The sequence below is a fragment of the Manacus candei genome, unplaced genomic scaffold (genome assembly GCF_025592945.1).
Source record: "Manacus candei isolate 608988 ecotype Guabito, Panama unplaced genomic scaffold, ASM2559294v1 h1tg000035l, whole genome shotgun sequence".
NCBI classification, from domain to species: domain Eukaryota; kingdom Metazoa; phylum Chordata; class Aves; order Passeriformes; family Pipridae; genus Manacus; species Manacus candei.
In genome coordinates, this window is record NW_026138083.1 from 5025647 (window position 1) to 5051946 (window position 26300).

The following is a 26300-nucleotide window of genomic DNA, read 5'->3' on the forward strand; positions in this document are numbered from 1 at the left end:
AAAGTTCAGACTTTTATTCCAAAATTCAGGCTTTGCCAAGTGGTGATAACACTTCACACTTGGGTATATTACACACTTAATCTACTTTCTTAACAGTATAACTGGTTTTTAATAGAAATTTAGTTGATGCAGGAGTTTTTTCTGAGCTCAGGTATATTCTGGAATGGATGTGACTCCAAATGCTTTTCTCAGTGCACGAGGAGGCACAGGGAAGATGCTTAGGTACAATGACAGGCAATCATGCTGCCCATGGCCTGCTGGCCATATGGCAGCATCTGCTGCTTTCTGATTTCTTACATCAAAAGGGCCATAAATTCCAGGGTACACAGAGCTTTCCTCTGAAAGGGGGGGTACCTGTGTGTCCTGACACGGGTACAGAGGCTGATGCCAAGATTTCCCAGACTTTCTGCTCTACTCTGCGATGGTCACACGTTCTCTTGGACCGAAAGTCAGCCAAGAGATTGTTTTTCTTCATCTCTGGCCCTTATCATATCTTAGCCTTGTAATCAACACAAACTGATGACGGGTGAGTGGCATAAACGTAGCAGGAACAATTCCTCTGGTTGGAGGTGATGAAGGCATGGGATGCACACGGCTAAAATGTGTTGGGGGGGGGAAAGTGCCCACCAGGATACCACAGAACAGATTAATGGAGAGGGAATGATAAACTCAGTCCCCACTTCTACTCCCTGTCAAATCTATGTCTGAGGCTGCCACGTAATGAAAGATGTGCTGATCTGTGGCCTGTAGAGGAGAGATCTTACCTGCCCTGTTTGGGTTACACTCTTCTCCTCAAGCTGATGTTTAATCCTATACAGTTGCTCTCAGGTACTGTTTGATTGTTATTATCATGTTTTCTTGTTTATATTTTAATTGAAGTAAGGCTTCAGTCATTCTAACCTGGGTTCTGTGTTGTCCCTCTGTTGTGTGAGGGGGAGGACGGGAACGAGTGCTGGTGGTAACCTGTGCTGGGAGTGCTAAGTCGTAATTAAGTAGAGCAGGATACCCTTCAGGTGAGTTCAGAGACCAAAAGCATATTTTGTGCCCTCTGAGACTGAAAATGAAAGTGGCAGGGGGAAAGTCTATGGGAGACAGGAGGCACAGTTCACTTCTGCCCCATGAGCGTTGGTGAATGGCACCAGGTAGGGAAGGAGTGGGAAATCTTTCAAAATATTTAACTGGTGTGATTGTCAGCCACAGGATTTACACATATTCTAAAATCTGCACGATATTTAGGGGGGGAAAAAGCTTTTCTGGGAAGGATTCATTTCAAAGTGTGGGGTTTGCATAGTTTGATAGTCTGTGTCTGGCATGCAAAGCGAATGGTTCGCACGTGGGAGGCGGGGAGGATTCAAGTCATTAAATGTCTCCATTTTGTGGCTTTCCAGGTTATTCTCCCCGATCTTGCTGTCCTGAGAATAGCAGTGTATGATGACAATAATAAGTTGATTGGTCAGAGGATCCTGCCTCTGGATGGGCTGCAAGCAGGTTACAGACACATTTCCCTTCGGAATGAGGGCAACAAGCCACTCTCTCTCCCAACGGTTTTCTGCAACATTGTGCTTAAAACATACGTGCCTGATGGTTTTGGAGGTGAGATAAACCCGTATCCCATGTGCTGTAGCTCTGGAATGTTGGTGTGGAAGTACTGAAGTACTGTGTCGAAGTACTGTGGCTACCAGAAGGCAGCAGACACAATGGTGGAGGATTGGAAAGACTTAGTATTTTAACTCTTTGGAAACTGCATATTGAGTTAAAAAATCCCCTGTCTGATCAAGTGTCTGCCTCAGTGTTAATGATAATGACAAGTATCTGCTAAATGACAAAATTATGGGGAAAATAAGCTAAATTAAATAAGCTAATATTAGTTAGCTCAATATGATTTTCTCTGTTGACGATTTAGGAAGATTCTTCTTTTTTACCTTTTTACCTTTTTTTTATTACATGTTATCTGACACAAATATCTGTAAGGTTAAAATGTACTTTAGCTATATTGTTTGGTGCGGAGGTATAAAAAAATTCATGCAGAATCTAGACAGGTCTTTTTCAAACAAAGGCACTTCTGTATTCTAGAGATTATTGGCATATTGTTAAAAATGGTCAGTGAAATAATTTAGCATCCAAAACCCTTCTGCATTTTTCCCTCCTGATTTTACAAGTTTTTTTAGTGTGGTTTAATTATTTTTGGATTTTCAAGAAAGTTATTTTCAATGTGAGTCATTTGCATGATCAGGTTGTCAGGGCCATGGTCATTTATCCTGAGCCATGGCAAATTGCCACATGTGTGTCGGGAAAAAACTGAGAATAATCATTACGCCACTTAAATCGGTGTAATCGGTAAGTTCACCCTGAGGATGTCCCTCAGGGAAGGGTTTCCTTCGCTCCAGATGGAATGTGTTGTACATTGGACAGTGTATAAACCATGTAAAACTGGAAAACGGGAATTGAGCTAAATGTTAGTGCTCCGACTCTGCAGCAAAATGAAGTTCACCTTAGAGTTGATTGGTGAAATATTAATGATAAAAACAATATTTTGCTCTCTTCAAAAACAATTTCAAACCTGCTGTTTGTGCAAAGAATGGCTGCCACTCCTCTGAGTGTCACTTCCATAGTACAAACAGGAGAAAGGGAAGGCTTACCTGAACTATTAGTACATCTTCAACTCTGTGTTTGCTGGTATTTATCCATATTTTAAAAAATAAACAGGCTGACACTTCAGTCACAATATTTCATGGAAAAAGTTAGAGAAGCATTTGTGTTGTTCACATGTGCCAGTTTCTGGCAAGTCAGCTGGAGTTTTGCTACAGGTTTGGAGCACTACCGTGCCTTTATGCAGCACGTTTCATTGTGACAGGATTTAACTTCAGGGACTTTGTCTCAAGAGAAGTGTAAGCTTCTGCTTAAACTTGAGATTCTCCAGGGTAATTGAACCATCAGTCTAAGGGACACATTTAAGTGTGAGCTTTAATTCTTTCTTGAGCTGAAGCTTTAGGCAGTAAATGACTCAGTTCAAATATTTTTTAAGCTAAGGACGTGCTTATGATTTGGGATTGATGTTTTATGATACTCCACTTTTTCTAAGAATAGAATTTAAACTTAGCACTGAGTTTGATGTGGCTTAAGCTGCTGAATGTGCTGGTCACACAGGGGGAAAATTTTGTTTTTAATTTTATTTTTTAAACTGTATTCTACGAATTTAGAAGTGAAAGACTTGTTTTTCAAAGAGAATCTGAACACCAATTTACCATTTGCAAATTGTGTGCAGTTCAGTATTTGCTAATCTGCTACACTGTCAGCATTTCTGTAGGTGGTTTATTTAGTAGAGGTAAAAAAGCATTGATACCCCTAAGTAACAGTTTTGTTACAGTAAAATGCTGCTAGAATGAGAGAACTGGTTGTCATAGTTTACTGTCGGCAGTGGGAAAAACAGACTCCATATTAATAGGAACTAAATAAGTTCAATTATGAGTTCTCCTCTCCCTTCCCAGATATATTTGATGTGTCTCACATCGTTTTCTCATTGATATAGAACAGCAGCGTGATGAACAACTGGGAAATAACTTTTGACACTCAGGTGGAATCGTTGGTATTCTGTTGGCATGTGGTTTTTAATTACTTATCATCTGCAGTGAACTCCTCATTGTTTTGTGAGCTATCATTAGGATCTCCATGGTTGTTTTAGCAAACCTGTAGGAAGGTAGAGCTCAATTCAGTAGCTGCCTACATTCTTTTTCGTTTCTTTTTTTTAACCTGTATGAGTAAGATTTAAAAACATGCCCCGAATAATAACTAGAATGGGCGATACACTGTAGGCTTTAGAAGATGCATATTCTTATTTTTCATAGAGCTTAGTGATTTCTTGTGGTTTATTTGCATCAGCTACTCTGTTCTCAATGAAACACAATAGTGGCACAGATTGATGCAAATGAAGTGGAATTCTCCAAAGAGAAGCTTCTATAATAGAAATCTGTACGTAAGTAAGGCAGCTTAGGGTAGTGGTTAAAGTCCTCTGTAATGTGCTCTTGCAGTGATTTTTGTACCTTTATATTTAATTGCAATTCTACGAAATGCTGCTCCTCACCCCCACCTTGCCTCACTGGGGAGAAGGGAAAGCGTAAGCAGAGGACAAATGACACTGTGAGAGGCAGTGATGAGTCACATCCCCCTTGCAGAAGTGCTGAGCCTTTGGTGATGTGCCTGCATGGTTAGTAATACAATTTACAAAGGTCTCTCTCCCAAACACGTTAGTCATTTTTACCTAGAAGCTCGTGATAATCGGGTTCAATTTTCAGATGATGCATCATGCTGCCAGGGTAGTCCTGGATTTTCCTTGAGGAGTGCATGGCAAGGACAAAAAGACACGGTTAGGAAGTTAGGGAAAGGACAAACAGTCGGTGCTGAGCTACAAGGCCTTTGTTGTGGCTAAAAATAAACTCTACATAGGTTTTGTGTATATGAAATAAGTTTCAGAAGACATCATTGGATGCAACAGTTATTGGAGAGGACCTATTTGTGTAGATAAACAGAGCTGTCAAGGTTAATGCTAACTATTTAATACAACTTTTGCTGGAATGGGAGACCTGTCTCTGTTGTTTTGCTTGAGAAATGCATCCAGTGACTTCAGAGAGAGAACATTTCATAGAAATGTTAAGCTGGAAGGGAGATGATACAGTCCAGCCCCCACTTTGCACATGAAGGATAGCAAGTTTCTTCCCAAAGCTTTTGATGGATTTAATGTTTTCACCTTTTTTTTGGGGGGGGGGTTTGACTGTTGAAGTTAAGCATGGAAAGGGATTATTCAATATGTAGGTAAAGATTCCTGTGACTTTGTCATCCTGTAAACCTGTGCTTGCACACTGATCGCTGGGTATGGCAAACAGGGCTAGAATAAGGCATTTGTAAAAGATTACCTTCCAAATGCCTCTGAAGATCATAAAAAGTTGATTTTTTTTTCCCTTCCAGATATTGTGGATGCTTTATCAGATCCAAAGAAATTTTTGTCTATCACAGAAAAAAGAGCAGACCAAATGAGAGCTATGGGTATCGAAACTGTAAGTAGGACTCAGTGACAAAAAGCCCATTTATGTTCATGCTGTGTTCCTTTTTTAAAGTAAGCTGGTCCTTCCTCAGTCGAGGCATGTTACCTTATTTCTCATTTTCAAATACAAGACCCTTTGTCCAGCTCTGAAATACATTAGCTTATGTTAGTTATCATGTACTGAAATTCACTGGCTGATTTTCATGGATCAAACTGACACATCCCTTAGAAGCAGAAATGTTAAGGAATGAGAACAGAGCTGTATTTCAGCAGGTAGCTATTTCAAGTAGGTTACAAATACTTTACTATAGCGTTGTTTGAAATTATGCTGCAATTTGATTACGTTTAAAGTAAGCAAGTTCCGAAAACTTCCCGGTACCCAACCTTTACAGTACAGGTAAAAGAACAATTAATTTATTACGGTGTGAATGTTTCTTTCAGAGTGATATAGCTGACGTACCAAATGACACTTCGAAGAACGACAGAAAAGGAAAAGCCAACAATCCCAAAGCCAACGTAACACCTCAGAGCAGCTCCGAACTTCGCCCAAGTACCACCGCGGGCTCTGGGACCGACACTAAGAAAGGTACACAAAACCCACACACCACCCCCTCTCTTCTGGAGTGATTCAGAAAGCCACAGAGAAGTACTCCTTACTCCATTTTAGTTTCGCAGTTCTAATAATTCTTGTCATTTTAGAAGGTAAATTCACTTGCCAGTAAGAGTTGTCTTTGTCTAATTGCAAATAAGTTTTGTATATTGCTAGAATAACTGTATAAAGCCAATACAGGTTTATTTTACTAAGTGACCTCTTTGTTTGGCTATATACTTATAGCATTAACATGCATGACTCTGGGAGTAGTTTACTAAAGATCTGCTGGAGGAGTGCCAGTAGGAGTGACTATTATCTGGCATAGTCCAGAGAAACTCTTCTGTTTTTTTTCTCCCTTCACAAATCCCTTGGCAGAGTTGCAGATTTAAGTAATTAAAGGTATTTAGAATTCACTGGATTCTGTAGAGATTTCCCAACAATTAGAAATGTTTTCACCATGTGGTTTTACTCTGAAGAGTGATTATGGAAATGGCATGTTTATTGTAAAAAAAAGAAAAATCCATATTAAATGTGCTCATTTATGAGTGAATAAGTATTTTTTTCTTCACTATTCACTCTACAAAGTCATTTTATAGAGTCAGATGGGATTATTTCCCATCTGATGATATGATCCCATATCATCACAGGTAATGAAGATTAAGTGAGAAAACAAATTTGTACAGCTGAATGAAACACAATAAATATTTCTGTTAATGGGCCGCAAGAACTAGAATCTGGTTCATTTGCTCTCATCCACCTTGGCCCAAAGGTATTTGGTGGGAGTAAAAAGGAGCACTGATGGCTCTTGCTGTTAAACTTAAGCAGACATGGCTGAGTACACACATGTGTAGAGGGATCTCTTGAGAAATAAGATGCCATTTCTGTGGAGTCACTTTTGGCAGTAAACCAGTTTTTTTCTGGCACCTGAACTCTTGCAAAGTTCTTCCCTGGCATAAGCCCCAGATTATTTTATCCTGTGAGGTGTCTTCATATTTTATGTATCATCACCAAGATGCACAAGTATTAGTTTTACTGTGCATTAATTAAGCATGGAATTTTCTGGGGTTGACAACTGATTCCTGGTTGCCATGGAGTCAGACCTGGAGAACAAAGTAAATAAATCTGTGTTCTAAAGTAAAATCCTGAAGAAGTTTGTTTAGAACACACCAGCCTGATGGAGCCCCGGTCTGAAACTGAAACGTGCTCCTGTCTGCAATTTTTACCCATATTCTTGCATGGTAAAGTAGAGCTGTTCATTTTATATCCCTTGTAATGATATTGGTTATCTCAGATCTATTAAGATCTGAATAATTCTACCACTGTTATGATACACAGCTCCCCTTGCTATTAGAAATTACTTATCCAGCAGGGCAGGGTGTCTGGGGAAGGCTTTCAAATGCACAGGAATTTTGGGGGTTTCTTTTGTCCTCTGACTTTCAGTAAGGGTTAAGTGATTTGTGGTTTTAAAAACTTCAGCCTCTATCTGTGCCTAAATCTTTTCCAATCTCATTTACTAGCCTAATGTTGATACCGTATACTTGAGCAGAATCTTATGTTTCTAAGAAAAGAAAAAAAAATCATATTCCCTGAGGAAATTGCCTCCCTCCCCCCGCTTTTTTTTTTTTTTTTTTCCTTTTACAGCATCTAAATATTTTCCAGTTAAATTCACCTTAAAAGCCAGGAAGTCCTTTTCAAGGCAGGGGAAATCTTATAGTCCACAGACATTGTTAAGAGCAGTTAACTAAATATGTTTGCAGTGTATTTAGGTACATGCAGATATTTTTGTATGAAACCTCAGGAAAAAAACCTAAAAATTACAACTCTCATGGCATTGTATTGACATTTTTATTAATAATTACATGTAGGATGCTCTTGGTAGTCTTTAAAAATCATAGTATGTCACAAAACATTCATTAAAGCATAAACATGAGATGAGATTGGGTTTTGTTTGCATTGCAGTTAAAGTGATCAAAACATATTTTCATTCACCTAAATAGTACAGTTAGTCTTGTGTGATTGATTTGCCTGTTGTATTGAATTTTCATTAGAATTTCCACTTCTTTTGCGTTTCTCCTTCGTTTTTAACTCTCCTTTAGCCTTGGAGAGTGCTGTTGCTCCTTTTCTCATAGCCTGGTGTTAACCAAAACGCAGATTTTACCTTCATTCACATACGGGCCGCAGGTAAATTTGCACCCCTGTGTTTTAAATTTAGAAATACGGCCTCAGTTATCCTGAATGTAGTCACACAGAACCTCACCCAGGAAGCCTCCCCACTGAAAGATGGTGGTGCCAGAGCAATCTCCACATACGGACCAAAATTCTAAAGTTTGCGTGGTTCAGTTTTAATGTTCATAAATGGTTTGCTATGTTTGCTGAAAAGGGGCTTTTTTCTGTTCTTAGATTGCTGTGTTTTGACACTCCAGGCCAGAACTGTAAGAGATTAAAATACACTCATTGATTCATTTCTTTTTTCACAATTGATTGAGCAGTGCATCGGAAAAGGAAATTAACTGTAGCTTTTCTCATTAATCTGCAACTATTTTTTTATGTGGTGAAAAACATTAATTAATTGCTAACTTAAATGTAGGTTTCTGTGGCAAAATTCAAACTTTAAAAGTATGAGATGTACTAGTGCGTATGAAGTTTTAGATAAACTGTATCAATGCCTCCCTAGGTATAGACCTCATTCCTCAAGTGAAGATAGAAGATTTGAAACAAATGAAGGTAAGGATGGACACAAGCTTTTCAAGATGTGTTCCTAATTTTTGTCCCCAGTAGCCACGATTTTATCTAGTTAAAGTCAATATGACCAGAGGAAAATTGATCCAATTTCTCTTTTTGTAGGCTTATATAAAGCATTTAAAGAAACAGCAGAAAGAGCTGAATGCCTTAAAGAAGAAACATGCAAAGGTATGGTCATTAAGAGTTCTCTGAGCCACAAACTCTAATTGAAAACAGTTGCAGTGCTCACTAGCACAGACAGCTCCTAATTAAATTGTAGGGAAGGACTAAGGAACAGTAGTTGGACCACCAAGACAGGCATATGTGTCTTAAATGTACTGGAATATGCTCCAGTGAGCACATTTTCCCTTCAGCAACCCTTTGTGTGTCTCCCTGAGATTCGGTGCACCTTTGTTTGACCCATATAAGCACCCAAAGCTCACCTTTTTCAGGTAATGATTTTATCAGCTCCCTCTTGCGTGGCATATTGACAGGCAGCTCAGAAGGAAAAGGCAGTAATGATGAGAGACGGTGCTGCATCGAAGACAGGCACTGGAGAAGCTGCAAAATGGCCAAAGAGAGCTGGAATGTGGAGCTGAAAAATGAAATGCCCTGGTCCTTTTCGTTTTTATCTGTGTTAACCACTTCTTTTGCTTGATACTGTTGGCAATGATGTGCCAATTACATACAGCACTGTCAGAAATATACTTTATATTAGAAAATCACAGCCAGTTTTCTCCTGCTCTTTATCATTAGAAAACATTACTCTTGTTACAGAAGGAGGCATAAAAAGTGAAGAAAACAGCTGAAGTTCTGAATTTTGGCAGTACATGCAAATCCATTTTGGGCTTTTGGGGTAGATTGCTCTCCTTGATAGCAGATTTCGTTGCAAATCTGACGTAGAGTAGTTGCCTGAGCATTTTTAATACCAGTCTTTGTGTTTATTTTAATGATTGTTTGGGAGTACAATGTAGTATGGAGAAATTACTTTAGATAATTGGCATGTTTGTGAGGCTCTTATTATTAAAAACTGTGTAACAAAACTAAATAGTTACATTTCAGAATCCTTACTGACTCTGCAGAGGCAAAATGAGTGACTTTGTGTTGTGTGCAAAGCCCATGCCCAATAAGTGTCTGTCACCCACACTTCTTGACATGAACAGTTTCTAGACCTTCATAGGGTTAATTTGGGGGGGGCTTCTTATTTTTAAACACTAATTTGTCATTTCCTTGTCCAACCTCCATCAGTTTGCTGTAGAAATGGTGCTGTGGTTATGTAGGAAACAGACATACTCAGTGGTGTCTCTCTGATACACGTGACCCACGGTAGTGGAAGGATATTTTAGCCAAGACTGTGCTTGCTAATATTAAAAAAAAAAAAGAAGATCCATCTGTTCAGGCTTGCACTTGCTTCCTCTAATCTGAGGAAAAAATTGCCAGCCACAATCTGAAACTGCTGTGCACTCAGAAGGGCTTTCAGCATTAGCTCAAGCACAGCTATTTGATGTCTGAGCCAGCCTGTGTCCTGCTGGTCTTAAGTACACACTGCAAGTCTGTCCTAACAAGAAAGTGCCTGCCTAGAGCATGCCCTGCTAAAAGGGCAGCTTCTGGAATGTAGAGAGTCTGAACAGGAAAGTGCAACCAAGTTAGCTCAGAGGTGATCTTAGTGCTGTACTCACCACTGTTCTTAATGCATTTCATCAGCTGGGCTGGAGCAGGAGAGCTGTGCGGTTAGTTATCCATGATCAACTGGAGGAACCCTGTGTACTAAGCAGACTGAACTTAAAAGTTCCAGAAATAGGCACACTCTCATTTAACCATAAACATTCCAGAGATCTGGAGGAATAAGTAAACAGATGGTTTACTGCTCGGTGTAGAGAAGCAGTAGCAGCTCCTCTGAAATCCTGGCTGGTGGAGGTTGGTTGCTTGTATGAAAACACATCATTTGTTTTGTCAGGGGATAGAACTGATACAGATACCACATTTCCAGATTAATACAAATTTACCTGGAGCCAAGGCTTTTCAGAGCATAGCACACTCTGTCAGTGTATTTCTTTGATGCTATCTTTCGTTTATTTACCTCCGTTGAGTGTTTCAGCCGTTTTGACTCCAGCAGCTACGATAACATTCTCCTAAAATCCCTCTGCATATTATCACTAATTGGTTTTTCATCATGGCAGAGCTCCTTAGAGCTGTAATACCCAGTGTACACACACAGAGACATTGCACACTATGGCTTCTCTTTAGGATGGTTTTGCTATTAATCCATTTTTTTTTAAAGAAGGATGTTTGGGCAGGTGGAGATACAGTCTGTTTGTTTTTTCACTTTTGTGTAGGAAAAATAAGACTTCTAGTCTAACTAGGGTAGAGATCATTAGACTGGCAGAAAGGTCACTCTTCTTAGTGACCAAACCCTCTGCTTAGTTTGTGCCCTGGCTATGAAGGAAGAAAGAGTTCAAGGGGGCAGAGTGAATATTCTCCAGGCTGGTTTAGTCTCTAAAAACTAAGTCTGCACATGCTGCTGTTGGGATTGCTGAAGAGCAGATGATTGCTCTTGATCCAAACCTCAGCCCATTTTGAAGCTGTCAGCCTGTAGTATTCCTTGTGTTTGGCTTTTGAAAAACAGTGGCAAATTAATGGAATTGTCACCATTAAAAAAATCTCCATGCAAGGAATAACTTCTCTTGAATCTTAGTTCTGGTAATCTGTGCTTTTGGTAATTTTAAAATAATATGTACAGCCACTTCTGTATATTGCAAAAATGCTTTTCTTTAAATAATGCATCCACAAACAAACCTCAGCTGCTTTTGAAGTATTTCCTATCTACATTCCCTGAAGTAATTGTAACCTCCCAGTATGAATATTACTGTGCAGCTGCAGAACAGCTGATATGTCTGAATGATGTCCATTGGTCTATATCTCTCTTTTTTTATCAAGTTAGATCTTGAGCACTGTTTAGATAAATGATCTGGGGTGGCATCACAAGCAGATATAAAACTATAAAGGCGAGGAGGTGGACATATAAAAGCATCTCAGTCACTGACTTCATCTGTTAGCAGCCTGCTTTTATGGGCCCCTACTGAATTTCAATATTTTACAGGAGTGCCACATAGTTTCTGTGCTTTTTTGAGCTAGACAGAAGAGGGAGGAGAGTGAGGGATTATTTTGATATATTCTCTAACAGACAACAACCCAACAGATGATTGTGGTGCACAGTTCCAGGAGTTTCAGACATGACAGGGATAGTCACAAATGCCGCTTAAGGAATTTGATATGGCTCTAGATGGCAACAGAACTGTGTAATTACCACCCAAAAATATAAATCCCATCTCCTGCATCTTCATACTAACACTGAATATAGATGTGGTGTTTGAATTAAAGCCTAGTAAAAAAGAACATTAAAAATATCTCCATTTCAGAGTGCAAAAGCAACAGTACAAGAGTATGGGACTGTAGATTAATAAAGTTCTGCAACATGGACTGTTGATTTGGAAGTAATAGATCCTTCTTTTTATTTCCTCATTCTTGTATTCTGTAATGACAATTCTCTAGACCTCAGTTTTCAGTTGTACACAGTATATGACTCTTTACCCTTTCCCTTGGATACTCTTGCTGTGATTTAAGTCTTTTTATATCAATTAAATGGCTTCTCAGAACCCTGGCAAAACTGTGGCTTTGGTTTGTAATGACGTGTAATTTGTGAATATATTTATGTAAAAGGTGTGTGAATTCCAACTGGAAATTCAGCAGACTTGAGGAAATCATGAGACACCTCTCCCATATTAAATGGTGTTTCAGGGTTGAAGGTCCTGTAATTCAGGGAACATCTGGCAGGGAGTTGACTCCTCATGTTCTTTATGCCTTGCCTGTGGAGGTTGTTAGCAACCCATCTTCCTCTTCCAGCTCTGTTTATAGTGTGCACAAGCAAATCCATGTTCCGGGAACTGGGTGGGGGGAAGGACCAGGGAAGAAAATGGGGGGATAGATCCATTTCACATACAGGAGCTGTGTATGGGCAGTACACAGCAGTAGAGGGGATCTGCAGAAGATTACAGGGGGGTTGTGATAAAGAGAGAAGGTTTAAATGATGGTTGTCCTGAGGGAAAAGCAGGAATTCCAGGTTATGGAGGAGTGTCACACGAGTGGGCAGATGTCTCACGCTTTGCAATGTTTGTGCTTAGTCTTTTCAGAGCAAGCATTGTGTAGTTCTGCTCATTTAGGGGAGAGTGGGTGGTTTGAGAGATGTTCTCAGTCGCTTCACCTGTGTCTGGCTGGTGCTGTCAAGTTTATGTCATTCTTATGTTTTTTCCTGCCTGATTAGTCACTGTAAATACTCCCTGGTGAAGCTGGAATGTTTTAATATTGACAGAGTCTTATTTGTTTCCCTTTAAATCCTCTGTAGAACAGAAAATTCAGTTCCCCACTCTAAATACAAAATTGGGAAGCTGTGTGTGTTCCCCAGGGAAGTACCTGGCAGATGTTGGAGTGCTGGGGTACAGCCCAGGGCTAGATTTTTAAGAGCATCGCAACATTTGCTTTAATGTTTTGGTAAAAGTGAGTGTAAAAGTATTTAATTAGTGTTTTTAGAGGAAGAAGCAGTGATAAGGCAAAGGTGTATAGAAAATAATAACAAAGAGCAGTAGAATAGCAAGCATAGAATAGATGCAAAATGAGCTATAGAACACAATAAAGTCCTGGAAGAGGCCATATTAATTAATGCAGTTCTTTTTGTCATGATTAGATAAAATGTGGAGCAACTGGATATTAATAAAATAACATAAATTAATGAACAGTTATTCCTATTGTAGTGTAAATTCAATATTTAGTGCTTTCTGTGCTAGCTAAATATTTGCATCGTTATGAGCAGCTGGTCTGATAAAGGAGAATATGAAATCAAGTTCAATAATGAAGTGTAAATGTAAGCACTAAGTGAAGTGTTTTGTTTCTTGTACAGTCTTGTAGTGGAAAGGAACTGTCTATATACACACCCAAGTGTTTAATATGCTTTAGTGAGTTATCTTTTTATCATAGGAAAAGTTTTTTCCTCCCCTTTCATAACTAACTAGCTATTTGAAATGCAGTGGCCAAGGGGCTGTCACTGTATTCAGTACAAGATACGTAAAGGAAGAGGGGAGTGGGTTGAAATTTGTTCTCCTTTGTGTTCAGAAACTTTGATCTGAGCTTGTAAATCGGATTTTTTACACTGCATTTAAATGGATATTTATTAAAAAATATTGGTTTTTCCCATCATTATTTTGTTTTAGGGTATACCATATTTTTAAGGTTCACTGCAGGTCGTGATTTTTCAAACAAAGAAGAAATGTCGTGGTGCTTATGGTGAAATATCTGGGATGTTTAATGTCAGATGGCTAAAACAGGTTACTAATTCCATTGTCAGAGTTATCTGTTGGTGCACTGATATTTTTTACACTGCAGTAAAATGAAAAATTAAAAATCCAGCAACCTAATTGTTTTCCTACTGTTTTCCAGGAGCACAGCGCTATGCAGAAGTTGCACTGCACCCAAATTGACAAAATAGTGGCCCAATATGATAAAGAAAAGGTCTCATATGAGAAAATGTTAGAGAAGGCAATCAAGAAGAAGGGGTAAGATATTATTTTAATTTTTTTTTTTTTAGAATTAAAATAGATGTTATGCTTTTGTGGTCTGGAGTAAATAATTCTTAAAAAGGTCATTGAAATGAATGGATTGCAGCTTGAAGCAACATCCTCCCATCAGGCTGAGAATGAGATGTTTGAAGGCTTTAGCAGCAGGCCATAAATGCTGTACTCTCTTTGCCTTTCTCTAGTCTTCTGCTATCAGAGTTTTAACAGCAAAAGTGAAGGAGTTGCCCTGAAGTTTTCTCTCTGTGGTTTGATCTGGTCTCACTGCACTCCCCAGGGAACGTCACTCTTGTGTTCAGTGAGGTCCTCAATAGCCCTAATGACCAGAAAGTAGCAAAGATTTGATTTTTTGGGGGGAAAGCTGGCTTCTAAGTCCTGAATGGTTTAGAATAATAGAGTTTTACTGTGCTGTTGAGTCAAAATATCTTTTGTTTGTTGTTTTTTTTTTAAATCCTTCAGATCCTCAGCTAGGATAAATCAGTTCTACTCCTTTGACTTGAGTGAAAATGTTTTGATTTGCAGTAGCTGATGGCCTGGGATATTATCTGTGTGAATCTCCTACTTGTCCCAGAAAGGTTCCTGGAAGATGCTAGGGGACTTTAATAAAATATCTAATTCTAATTTGGAATTCAGTAGGAGGACCTGCTGCTGCCTTGCTGCTGTGGTGTAATCTGGCAGCAGTTTCTCCTCTCCACCTTTTGCCCTGTGACTGGCATTTCATGGAGACAGCAGGAATTACTTTAGTTCTATATCCAGCTATCCTAATAGTTAGTCTTAATTTCATATTGTTGTCATCTGGCAACGAACTCACTCACTGAACACTGAACAGAGATGCCTGTTTGGCACTGGATTCTTCCACCAGTGCTTTTTATACAAATTATTTGGAATGGTGGTGGTTTTTTGAGTGTGCATGTTGTAAACTTGCAACGGAACAGAAATAGAACTGTCAGAAGTAAACATGGTAAGGAGAATTCTCCTCACTAAATTATTGAAAGCTCACAAACTCTTTAAAAAGGTCATGTTGTACTTTTTTGTCCAAGATAGGAGAACTGTAAGCACCCAAATATTTTTAATTCAAGCAGTTTTTTCCGGAAAATTACTACTTCTCCAAAGAGAGAGGGGACAGCTACAGAATGGATTGATTTAATGTGGCTTTAATTCAACTTCATTCAAAGTAACACAGCAAAAGCTTATTGATTACTTGGATTTATAATTACAGTCAGGTTATTTACCGCAGTGACAGTGAACTAATCCATAGACATTACACCATAATTATCGTGGGGGAAGAAAGGCTTCCCTGTGCTCTGGAATTAAAGAATCTCAGTGCTCCTGTTGGACTGAGAAGAAGCCAGTGGCTCTGCCTGTCTTGCCAAAACAGCAAAGGAAGGTGTGTCAGAAAGTTAAGGGTGGTAGTGGCTGTCTCTGTGCAATAAATAGTAAATAGGAAGCTCTGCATAACAACACTTTCCAGAGTAACCCCAAATGGGACAAGTAGCTGATAATTTGATTCCCAGTCTGAGATCACTTCATTGGCTACATGCGGCAGCTTTTCTTAATGTTATAACACTTATTCCATGGAAACCAAAGCCTTTATGATAGTTTTAAATTGTCAGTGAGTTAAAAAAAAAGTTGGAAATGACCACTCCAGAAGCAGATCCACTACAAAGGCAAATACTGTTCCTTACCATGACTCCATACTTTCCATGGACTCCAGAGCTCTCAGTCATCTGATGGCTCTTTCAGTTTTACAAGAATAACTGTTGGTATCTAATTAACAATTAAATCAAAACCAGTATCAGCACAGACCTTCTGTGAAAACACTTTTTAATTCTGTATCCAAATATTTTGGCTTCCTTCAAGGTCTTTGCATATGCAGCCCTGGAAGCCCATTCAGCAAGGTGCTTTTGCACATCCCAACTGTGCAGTGTACTAAAGGACATGTTTAAAAGTGAACACATTGGTTGGGACTTAAAAATTTTATTGAACTTAAATGACCTGATGAATCCAGAGTCCTGGGTTCAGTGAGTACAGGACCTGCTCCATTTCCTTGGCTGTCATTTTGGAACCTTTGCAAGCAATAAAAGTTGTAAAAGAGCATGTAAAACATGTTTTCAAGGCTTTAATTCTGAAAGTGACAGTTATTTCCTGACAAAAAGGCTTTTGATAGGTGTATAGAGGACTTCCTCTTCTGATCTTGGGCAGTTTTTTTGTGGTCTGTTTCTGCCACATGGTGTGACAAATGTCAACTGCATATTGTTCAGCAAAGTAGAATTTTTTAATCACATGCTAATTCTCCGACAGATGGACAGGATTTTGCTCCCTGTGCTATTTCTGTCGTACACTTCAAATGCATAAAAATATCAGAGAGGCTTATGGGCATAGGTATGTTTGTGTTCCCACTCTGAAATGGAGTGAGGGCATGAAGATCCTCCTGATTTACTCAGACTGTCCAGAAATTAAACTGTCTGTGTTTGAGCAGGGATATGTGACCCTGGGCTGCACTGTCCTGGGTCTTTGTTCCCAGCTGTGACTTGATGGTTTAACTGTGGACTCTTCCACTGCAGCTGAAGGCAATTCCCTTATGTCCAGTGTCCAAACTGGCTGGAAGTTGCCTTGAGATGTCCTGAAAGCTGTGTTTCCAGAGAAGGGATCAGCTGGTGGTTTTGATGTCTGGGATTCTGAAAGTCTAGTGATTGAACTAATTAGACTGATTTGGGATAAAATATGTTTGATTTACTCTTTAACAGTGTATGACAAATCATACATTCCTTACAGCCAGACTGATCATGGCTACCCACATGGATAATCAAATTCCTTCCAGCTGTTGTTTTTCAGGCAGAGGTAACAGTGGTCAGAACCTCTGCTTATGACTTTAGATTACTTCTAAAGTGTCAAAAGAGTGTTATAAATATCTACAAAATTTCCCTTGCTATGGCTAGAAAATAAATGACTAATCCTTCTGGTGGCCCTGGGGAACACAAGACAAACCACACTACTATTTTCAGTAAGGGCTGACCTGGTACTGCTTGATGATAAAATTCTCAGCCATTTTCCCTAAGTTTAGCAGTACTTCAATAAAAAAGTAGGATTTAAAGTTGTTGAGAGTTTCGTAAGTCTCCTTTCTTGGAGCAAACATGTATTAATGTTTCTGCAGTCAAGCAGTGACCGTTCTTATTAGGGCCAGCTGCAGGTGATAAATGAACGTGGCTCCATCCCCTCAGTGGAGTTGTACCACTTTGCATCAGTGGATAATCTGACACAGAAATATTACAGTGATGTTAAAGTAGACCACTCTCAATATATTGTATTATTCCAGACAAAATAACAGAGACTTGCACTGTGTGAATTTGTATTCTGTTGTAAAAACCCTTCACTGGAAAAAGATTGTTAATGGTGGAGCTTGTCAGCCTTCAAAACCGTATTGACTCTGGTGAGGCAGTAATTGAAATTCCTGTTGTAGCTGCAGTGGAATAGTTTTTCGTCCCACCCAGTGCACAGCCTGAGTAATTGGGCTTAGTGGAGGCAGTTCTGTGGGTGAGAGGTAGAAGCCATCCATCTCCTAACCCACAGTCACGTCAGGGGAGCTTCAGGATGGCCTTCTCCAGGCTTTTTGCCAGCCTGTTCCTTGGAATCACGCGCTCCTCCTGCATTAAACAAACTTTGAAACTGGTATGCAACCCGCTTAACACTTGACCCAAACACAAAGTCTTGTTGCAGGAGTGAGGGATGTCTTCAAGATTCACTGCTTTCCAAGTCATATAAGGTATCCAATGGCTTGGATTCATCCACATGGGTTGGTGTGGTCCAGCGCTTTCTTTGCAACCCGTTCACTTCTGTGTTCTCACAGAGGGACACCTACATTTTCAATAGGTGTTCAATTTAGGGTTCCCAGATCGCCCTGTGAGGTAATTAATCAAGTGACTTCTTTTTTCTCTTCCTCAAACGAAATAAAAGTAGCAAAATTATTTTTAAAACAGAGTATAAAACCATGGCAAGGCAGTGAATATGCCTGGAAGTTTTCAGGCAGAAACTGCTTTTTCTTGGCAAGGTATTTTAAGCCTGGAAAAGGAACCAAGTATCATAAATGGAGATGCCTGACACATCCTCAGCAATAGAATAAATGCAGGGCCAATCCAGAATTAATCATGTGGTGTTTGAATTGAATGATCATTAATCCAACAATATTTTGTAAGTTGTGAATAAATTGCCAGAAGAAATAATTTCATTCCAATACACTGCAGCACTTCAACTTTGATTAACATTTTAATTAGTAAGAGCTGACTGAATGGGGAGATGTTTAACTTGTGGCACACATTTGCAATTTTCCTTTTTTTAGGGGAAGTAATTGTGTTGAATTGAAGAAAGAAACGGAAATTAAAATTCAGACACTAACATCAGATCACAAATCTAAGGTAAGCAAACAGCCAATTTTAACACATGCAACATCTGAAAGGGAGATTTTGAGATCCAACTGGTAGTTAATTTTCTTGGAAGCATATGAATGATTTTCAGCAATAATAACATGTTGAAAAGAATGGGAGTAATTGAGTGTCTAAAAGTGTTTCTTAAAAGAATTTTTAAAAGCAGCATCAATTTCCTGCTGTTTTGAATTGAAGAAAGTGCCATATTCATTCCTCGTGAAGCAAAACTGGTCATTTGTGTTGGTTTTAGCTAAACAAAGAGAATATGTGTTATATGAAATTTGGATGCTAAATACTTTCCCAAAATATATACATAGAGAAGTGTCTTTTTCGTTTTCCATCGTTGTCGCTGTGGACATTTGCTGGTCTGTCTCTTAGGGGAGGAGGAGCCCAAGTTGCTCTTGAGCTAAGTGCCTTCTTATTTCTAGTAATTTTTTTTCCCCCCTTGTGCAGTGGCTTTGTTTTCTTCAAGGTGCTGGAGAATGAAGGTGCTCTGGGAGTCAAATTCCATTCATTTGGAAAAGCTGTTCTCAAGCTCCTGGCTCACACCAAGCTGCTTAGAGCTGCTTCCTCTGTACTCCTGTACCACTGCTGTGTTCTCTGACTTCCTATTCCCTTTGGAAGTTTTATCCGTGACTTGCTGACATGCTTTCAAGTTTCTGAAAGATATCCAGACTAGAGGGTGGCAGGGACACCAGAAGGCTCATCCATGTGCAAAAACATCTCCAGGGAGAAGAACGTGCTGGAGACTGACCCCAGTAAAAGCTGAAACCTGTGAAAAGAATCAGACAAATATAGAAAATACTAACAAACGCAGCCACATCTTTGAGGCTAGAATAAGTTAATGTTCATCTTGTCTTCTTTTAACTTTACTCTTTGGTTTTATTATTCCATGTGGAGAAGATCTTGGTTTTCTAAACAAGGTTGCTTTCTTGTTGCTGCCCTCTCAGCTGAACACGGAGTGAGCCCCCAGGGATAAAACCTAATGTGCTCTCTTATCTCCCCATCTTCTTCCCCTGTGAAAAGTCTAGAACTGTTGCCTTAAATAAAACCAAATTTGTTGGCAACCTAGAAAATACAAAATTCATTAATCTCTTAGTGAAATAAACTCTCTGAGGAGCACTAGCTCCTAATCATCCAGACATAAGCTCCAAAACTCACTTGAAGTTACAGAAAATTCTTTGCTGTGGTCCCTGCTTCTCACCTGTGTCATTCACAGTCTGGAGTTAAGAAGTGTCATTTGTACACAAGGGACATCCAAATCCAACAAATGTGACTCATGTTCTCCCTTTCCACAAATATATGCAGTTTCTGAGCTGTTTTCCTTTTAAAATCCTGCTTTCAGACTGGTTGCCTTCAATTTAATCCATATCTGGGGAAAAAAAAGATTGAATTTTGTCCACTCCCCTGTGAGGTTTTAGGATGACATTTTGAAAGGAGACTTAAATGTAGGACTCAAATATAAGACTTGAAATGCCAAGCTTCTGTGTATTGGATAATTCCCAAAGAACTCTTCTGTAAGTCATCTGCCTCTCTGGTTTTCTCTAGTGATTTTCAGTGTCTTGCTCACTGTGGTTCCATCAAAATCGTCCAGATTATTTACTGACTTCTTTTGTTTCAGTTTCCTAGTGTAGGCCCTTGAATTATTCCCGGAGATCATTCAAAGGTTTGCAAGCAACAGGTTGGAAAACAGTGCCCAAGACCATTGGGAAATTAACTTTTATCTTAGATGAATGTAGGTGCAATTAAATTAGATTAAATTCTGAGATGCTGACTGCATTACACTGATATACTGGGAGTTTGATTAATTAACAGTTGTTCAGCATTTCACAGCATTTGGCCCACTAATTTTGATATCAGATTGGAACATGATTCAGCTTTAATTACAGCTCATGTCCTCCGGTGCAGCTCTGTACCACAATACGCATGTATACCTTTAACACCAGAGACCTTTTCATCTAACAAAACTCCTCCTGTCATGAGGAAACATCCAGCCCAAGTTTGACATAAAATATTTAAATTAGATCTGAATGTCCCAACGTGTACTTCACACACGATTAACGTAGCAAATGCAAATTACTCCCCTGCATTAGAAAAGTGGGTCCCAATATCAAGCAGGCAGAGGATGAAAAGGCAAAAAAAGGAAAGATTACTTCAAAGCTCATTCCTGCTTGAACTTAGTGACTAAACAAACATCTTGCATATATGCTGTGCAAAATAAAGTTCCTTATCAAGATTTTAATTAGTCTCTTGGGCCTACTGAAGGAACAGATGAAAAGACAGGCTGGCAAACAGAGTCTGTAGAACAGGAAAGAGAGAAGTTAGCTAATGGTTATTTTTTCCTATCCTTTAGGACAGGCAACACTGCTTTAATAGTGGAAAGCAGTAGAACAAGAGCACATCCCAGTGAAAATGAAATAGTAATTTTAACTATGATGCTAGTAAATTGGAGAAAAGCAGGGAGGTACTCTGAGTTTGCTACATCTGAACTTTGAAGTGTAACACAGATCCGCAGCAAAATTGGATTTTAGATGTTTTAATGGCCATGAGTTCTAAGTTCTTCTGACTCTGAGTAAAATTTAAAGTCTTCTAACTGGTGTTTGGCACATCCCTTACATCCTTCTCATCAGGTTATATCTTGCTGTACCTGAAATGAGACTCCTGGCTTGGTGGATATGTAATTTAAAGGAAAGCTTCTCTTTCTCTCACATCCCTGGACAAAAACTCATAAACAAGTTTTGTTTCTTAGACTATTACATGCTGATTCTGGAATTAGCAGCACATCACTGGCACATATGTCCATGAACAGAGGCAGGGGTTTTGTGATTCTTACTTCCTTCTCAGGTTAAATACTGAAGGTACTGTAGTGCTTGCTGTAGTCTCCTTGCAGGATTCCTCTTTGGGAGTTGGAATCCATGATCCTTATGGATCCTTCCAACTTGAGATATGATTCTTTGGTATCAGTGTACCTGAGATACAGAATTCCTGCCTTCATACTCCTCTGTAGTTTATAACATTAACCATTTAAAAATAATTATCACTTTACTCATTTGCAACAAGCCCTTGAGTCTTTGTTTCCCTGCATTTACTTGGGCTCTGTAAATACTCTTTGCAGCTAAGTCACTAAAGACTTGCTTTCACCAGGGCTTCCACTATTTATACATCTATTTGTTTCACTATTTTATTAAGTCATGCTTCTTTTTTTTATGCAAAGTTTGTTTTGCATTTTCTCTACAGCATAAGGAGGCTTTAAGTAGAGGAACACACTTTTTTGTTTACTGGAATACCTGCCTGTCATTTTAGGGTGATGTAAAACTGTGCCTAGAAATCAGAGCTCATATGTTAATACCCCCTGCACTTCCTAATATTTAAATTAATGTGGAACACAGTCCTAAGTGGCAGACTGTTTGGGAGAGTCACACAGCAGCAAGCAGTGGAGGAAAACACTTGGCCTGCTCCCTGAGTCATATAATAGTACTTGTCTTTTTTAAATATTAGTACTTTCAAACATTCTGATTTAGACTTTCTGCTTTCTGGGTGGTCCCTCTTCTACTGTGGTCCCAGTTAGACCTAGGACTTTGGATCCATCTACCTGTCCCTTTTTTCCTTCAAGTCGTGGATAGAGCTGACTCCATCTGGAAACTTTGCATTGAAAATAAATAAGGAACAAGGTTTCCTAAGAACTTCAGCCATGACCTTTAGCTCTCCTAAGTCCACTCTAGGTCTCCCTTGGTCCTAACCAAAGTGCCTTAGGTGTGTGCCAGAGGAGAGCTGGAGTGTCTGCCCCGCAACCTTTCAAAAACTCCATCTGAAAAATTAGTTTCTCTTCCTTACCAAAATCCAAGCATTTATTTTGACTCATTTTAAAATTGAATCCTCCTGTTTTTCTGGCTCTGAAGGCAGTACTGCCTCATGAACATCTTACTAAAAACACTACTCCCACTGACTGCTCCACATCCTTCATATCATTTCATAGTTGACAGGCTCTGGCTTAGTAGTACATCTACCCACAAGCACAAAAATAAGCATAGCTCATTTTTTTTGGAGGTACACTCACTCTTAAACACCTTGATGATTTAGACCTGTATTAGTCGTACCAACTTCTGCCTCAAAATGCTTTTGTTGTTTTCTGACAGCTTCAGAAAACTCTAGGTTGTTCTCCATCAGCTGCTTCTGCCTCCAGCCCTACCTGTTTTGATATGGGACCACTATTTAGCTGTAGTTAAATGCAAATCTGGTTTTTTGGTAGTGGTGACCCTGATCTGTTCCAAAATTATTTGCCTTTTTTTTCATTAGGGGTCCAGATTTAATAGGGGATGTGAGCTTTTGTGTAAGAGGGCCTTCAGAGGAGCTGAAATACTGGCATCAGTCTCTCACTTTCTGAGCAATATTGAGGCAATTTTTGATATAAAAGATCAAATTTACTTTGGTAGAAGATGACCTAGATGTTATTAATTACTATAGTAGCAGTTGAAATGATTACCTGAAAATAGATTTATTGGGAAGCGTATTTTATATACCATCTATGGAAAAGTAGGATAGCATGTCAAAATACCCAAGGATAATTATTAAAGGATAATAAAACATATCTTTCTATTAGCTGCTTTTTGAAATCATTGAGTGTGATATGTTATTATAATAACAACTCTGGTGATTTAGACTTCTTAATATTGTCTCTTGGGAACATTCCAAAACTTTAATCTCATTATTCTTGTGAGTCTTGGGAGATAAGGAAGAGAAGAAACCTTGTCAGATTCCCTGCTGACTTAATGAATATCAAACAAAGATATGTAGCCCATCTTCAGTTTCAGGTTGCATTAAACACAGGATTTCTCTGTAAACTGACTGTGTGTGTAAAACTGTCTCCACAAAATGAAAGACTGTCTCACTAGGTTTTTCCATTTTTAAGTTCAGAACTTTTAATATATATTTTTTTTCTTGGCAACCAAAGATGTGAAACCATTTTATTATGAACTCAGAGAAGGTTTTAAAATAAGGGTAGTACAGTCAAGAGCTTTTCTATTCAGGGCACTTCAGATAATAGTGTCCTGATAGTAGGGATTAGTTTACATCTGGTTTTATAGTCAGTGGTAGTGTCCTTGGTGGCTTTGCTACCCTGTGAGGCAACTTCATTAGTGTAACTTCATTTTTCACAATTTAGCTGCATTCTTCACAACCTGTTTTATGATTGTCTTTACATCATCTTCAGCAGCAGGAAGAGTTGATCTCCCAGCCTATCTGAGCACCTCTAACAAAGCTGCTGTTCCTTCCCCCCAGGTCAAGGAGATCGTGGCTCAGCACACTAAAGAGTGGTCCGAGATGATCAACACGCACAGCGCCGAGGAGCAAGAGATCCGTGACCTGCACTTGAACCAACAGTGTGAACTACTGAAGAAACTGCTGATTAATGCTCATGAACAACAAACCCAGCAGCTGAAGTTTTCCCATGACAGGTGAGCAGGGCAGTGCTACCTGATGATGTGGTTTGTGTCTGCTTTGGGTTATGGTTTACTTTTAGTGTTTACAGCTCTGTACTGCTGTCAGAGATACTGGGCTGAATGCATGGGAGAAGTAAAAGAAGTGATCAGACAAGGTTTAGGGAGGTGAAGGAATGTGCTACTTAGCAGATGCAATGGGAGTTTGCATCGACTTTCCCCGGAACTCAAATTCAGAGGCTGGAAAATGAGAAGTATCAAATATGGAAATATCCTTTGGAGTTGCTGTCAGTTATGGACTCGTGTTTATAGCACTGGTGATTATATGAAAGATCCATGGAAAGTGATCATAAAAACAAGGGGCTGCAGGATAAGCTACATTAGGCTGATGTCTTATCTTCATACAGTATTACTGGGAATACAGAAGATGCTGCGTGACACTGCTGCTTTTGTAATTAACCATCTTGCCCATTTGAAATGAAATAAAATTAAATACACATCATATTCACAGTGCTAAAAATGGCAGTAAGCAGAGAATCACTTTTCTCTGCTATGATCTATTATCCAAAGCAGCCTAAAAGCATAGGAACATACACACATACATGTATAGATTTGTATGTAAGTGGCTGCAACATCTTTCACATAAAAAGCAGGGGGGGAAGGAATAAAGAAATCACATTTGAAGAAGGAATTGAAATTATTTTTTAAACTCCTGAGTGAAAAAACAGCTTATCTTTGCATCAGAGAGAACACAGGCTGGGACCTGCAAGCTTTCCATCCAACAGAGAATTTTCCCAGCAAAAAGCTGGTAGTGAGCTCATCTTTATGTTAATCTCTGTGTTAACCCATCTATTCAAGGGTCCTGCAAAACATTCCCAGTTAAATATGAAGTCCAAAAATTGTTAAATTAAAATACAAATTGATAATTCAAAAGTTATTAGCCAGAGGAAGGTGTAGTCCTTGGTGCTGTGTCTCCAAATCATACATAGCCCAAGAAATCACGTCACCTTCTTCGGGGTTTTTTTGAGTCTTTTTTTCTATCCTATTTGCTATTCACCACAATGCTTAAAAGATAATTTACTAATATATCCCCTGTGGAAGTAAGAGATTTTTGGTTTCTTTTCCATACATATTTCCATTCTTTTAACTTTGCTAGAAGCTGTCATTCCAGGCAGCTATTATATATACACTAAGGCAAAGTTTAAATTTTTTAAAGCTTTTTTCTCCTAATTTTAGTCTTAGGGTTTAGAATTTCTGTATCTCTCTGTGTTTAAGCAGCCCACTCTCATTTCTTGTACATGATTCTTATATTCTTAGCAGTGGATCTTATTTTCTTGTGAGAAATCATTTGTGTTCAGTCCATGTATTGCTCTATTTTCAGAGCTACTAAGAACTAGATCTGAAAATCTACATCCTGATAAATTCTTCCTTCAATATTCTTCCTGCTTTATTCATTGCAATTTAGTGTGTTTGGGAATTTAAGGGTTAAGTCCTAAATGTGCAGACTGGGGAATTTCCCGTTTAAAACAAATTTAAGACTGTGTCTGAATCTATGAATATTTCAGAAGACTTCACACTAAATCATTGGTAGACTTTTTAATGCAATATATTGTGTGTAGGAAGACATATGCATTTATCTGTAGAGGTGTATGTAACAGCCAAGAGACAGCTCTGGTATCCATAGGAAAAAAAAGGATCTCTCTGAGGGTGATGCAGGAGGTGGACCGTGCTCTCAGCATGATGTTCTCACTGCTTCCCTCTCTGTGAGCCAGGGTAATGAGGTGGATATCACAGCACAGGGCACAGGGCTGGGAGGAGGGATCAATAATCTAAAATGATGTAGTTATCTGCTGTAGGGTAGGATACCTTCCTTCCAAGTGCAGTACAAAAAGCAATTACAGTTTGTGCTTTGAGCTCATTTGAAAACAAAACAGAAGGCAGCAGACACCACTAAAAACCTGAAGCTTATTGAACTCTGGGGATGCTGTGCCCCCCACCTCCTCAGACTGTTACCTTTACTCACCTGGATGTGGTGATCCTGCAGCACTTCAGAAACTGGGGACATGGAGCTGTTATTCACAAGCATTATGTGCTCCAGATAAAATGACATGAGAGAGAGAGAAAAATTATGCGGTGGCACTTTTTTAATAGAAGAAGAGATTTCTAGTTATTCAAACAATACTGGTGACATAACATGTTAATGGACATCAAAATACATATAAAATATATAAATACCAAGGATATACACATATATATAAATACATATATATATACACCTAAAGTGTCCCTTTAAAAGACATGTTTGTATAAGTTTCAGAGTTGCAGTCAGTGTGACACAGTGGGAAGTCAGCAGTTAAATCTTGCCATGCCACATTTTTCAGAATCCTTTTTTTTTTTTTCTTTACCATCCTGGCTTATCTACTTCTTCCAGTTACCTCTGGCTACAGGCATCACCACTGCCCATGAGAG

General features: G+C 39.0%; 1 protein-coding gene across 6 annotated transcripts in view; it reads left to right on the plus strand.

Annotated features, from left to right (window-relative positions):
- The window catches only part of PLCB4 (phospholipase C beta 4), a 187628-nt gene that overhangs the window by 151079 nt on the left and 10249 nt on the right, over nucleotides 1–26300 (plus strand). For all 6 annotated transcript variants that reach the window (XM_051792777.1, XM_051792775.1, XM_051792774.1 and 3 more), the window contains 8 exons: nucleotides 1389–1593; nucleotides 4963–5051; nucleotides 5480–5624; nucleotides 8305–8354; nucleotides 8475–8540; nucleotides 13842–13957; nucleotides 18312–18387; nucleotides 23674–23849. In XM_051792777.1, coding sequence (XP_051648737.1) covers nucleotides 1389–1593; nucleotides 4963–5051; nucleotides 5480–5624; nucleotides 8305–8354; nucleotides 8475–8540; nucleotides 13842–13957; nucleotides 18312–18387; nucleotides 23674–23849 — 923 coding nt within the window. The remainder of the gene's footprint in view (nucleotides 1–1388; nucleotides 1594–4962; nucleotides 5052–5479; nucleotides 5625–8304; nucleotides 8355–8474; nucleotides 8541–13841; nucleotides 13958–18311; nucleotides 18388–23673; nucleotides 23850–26300) is intronic.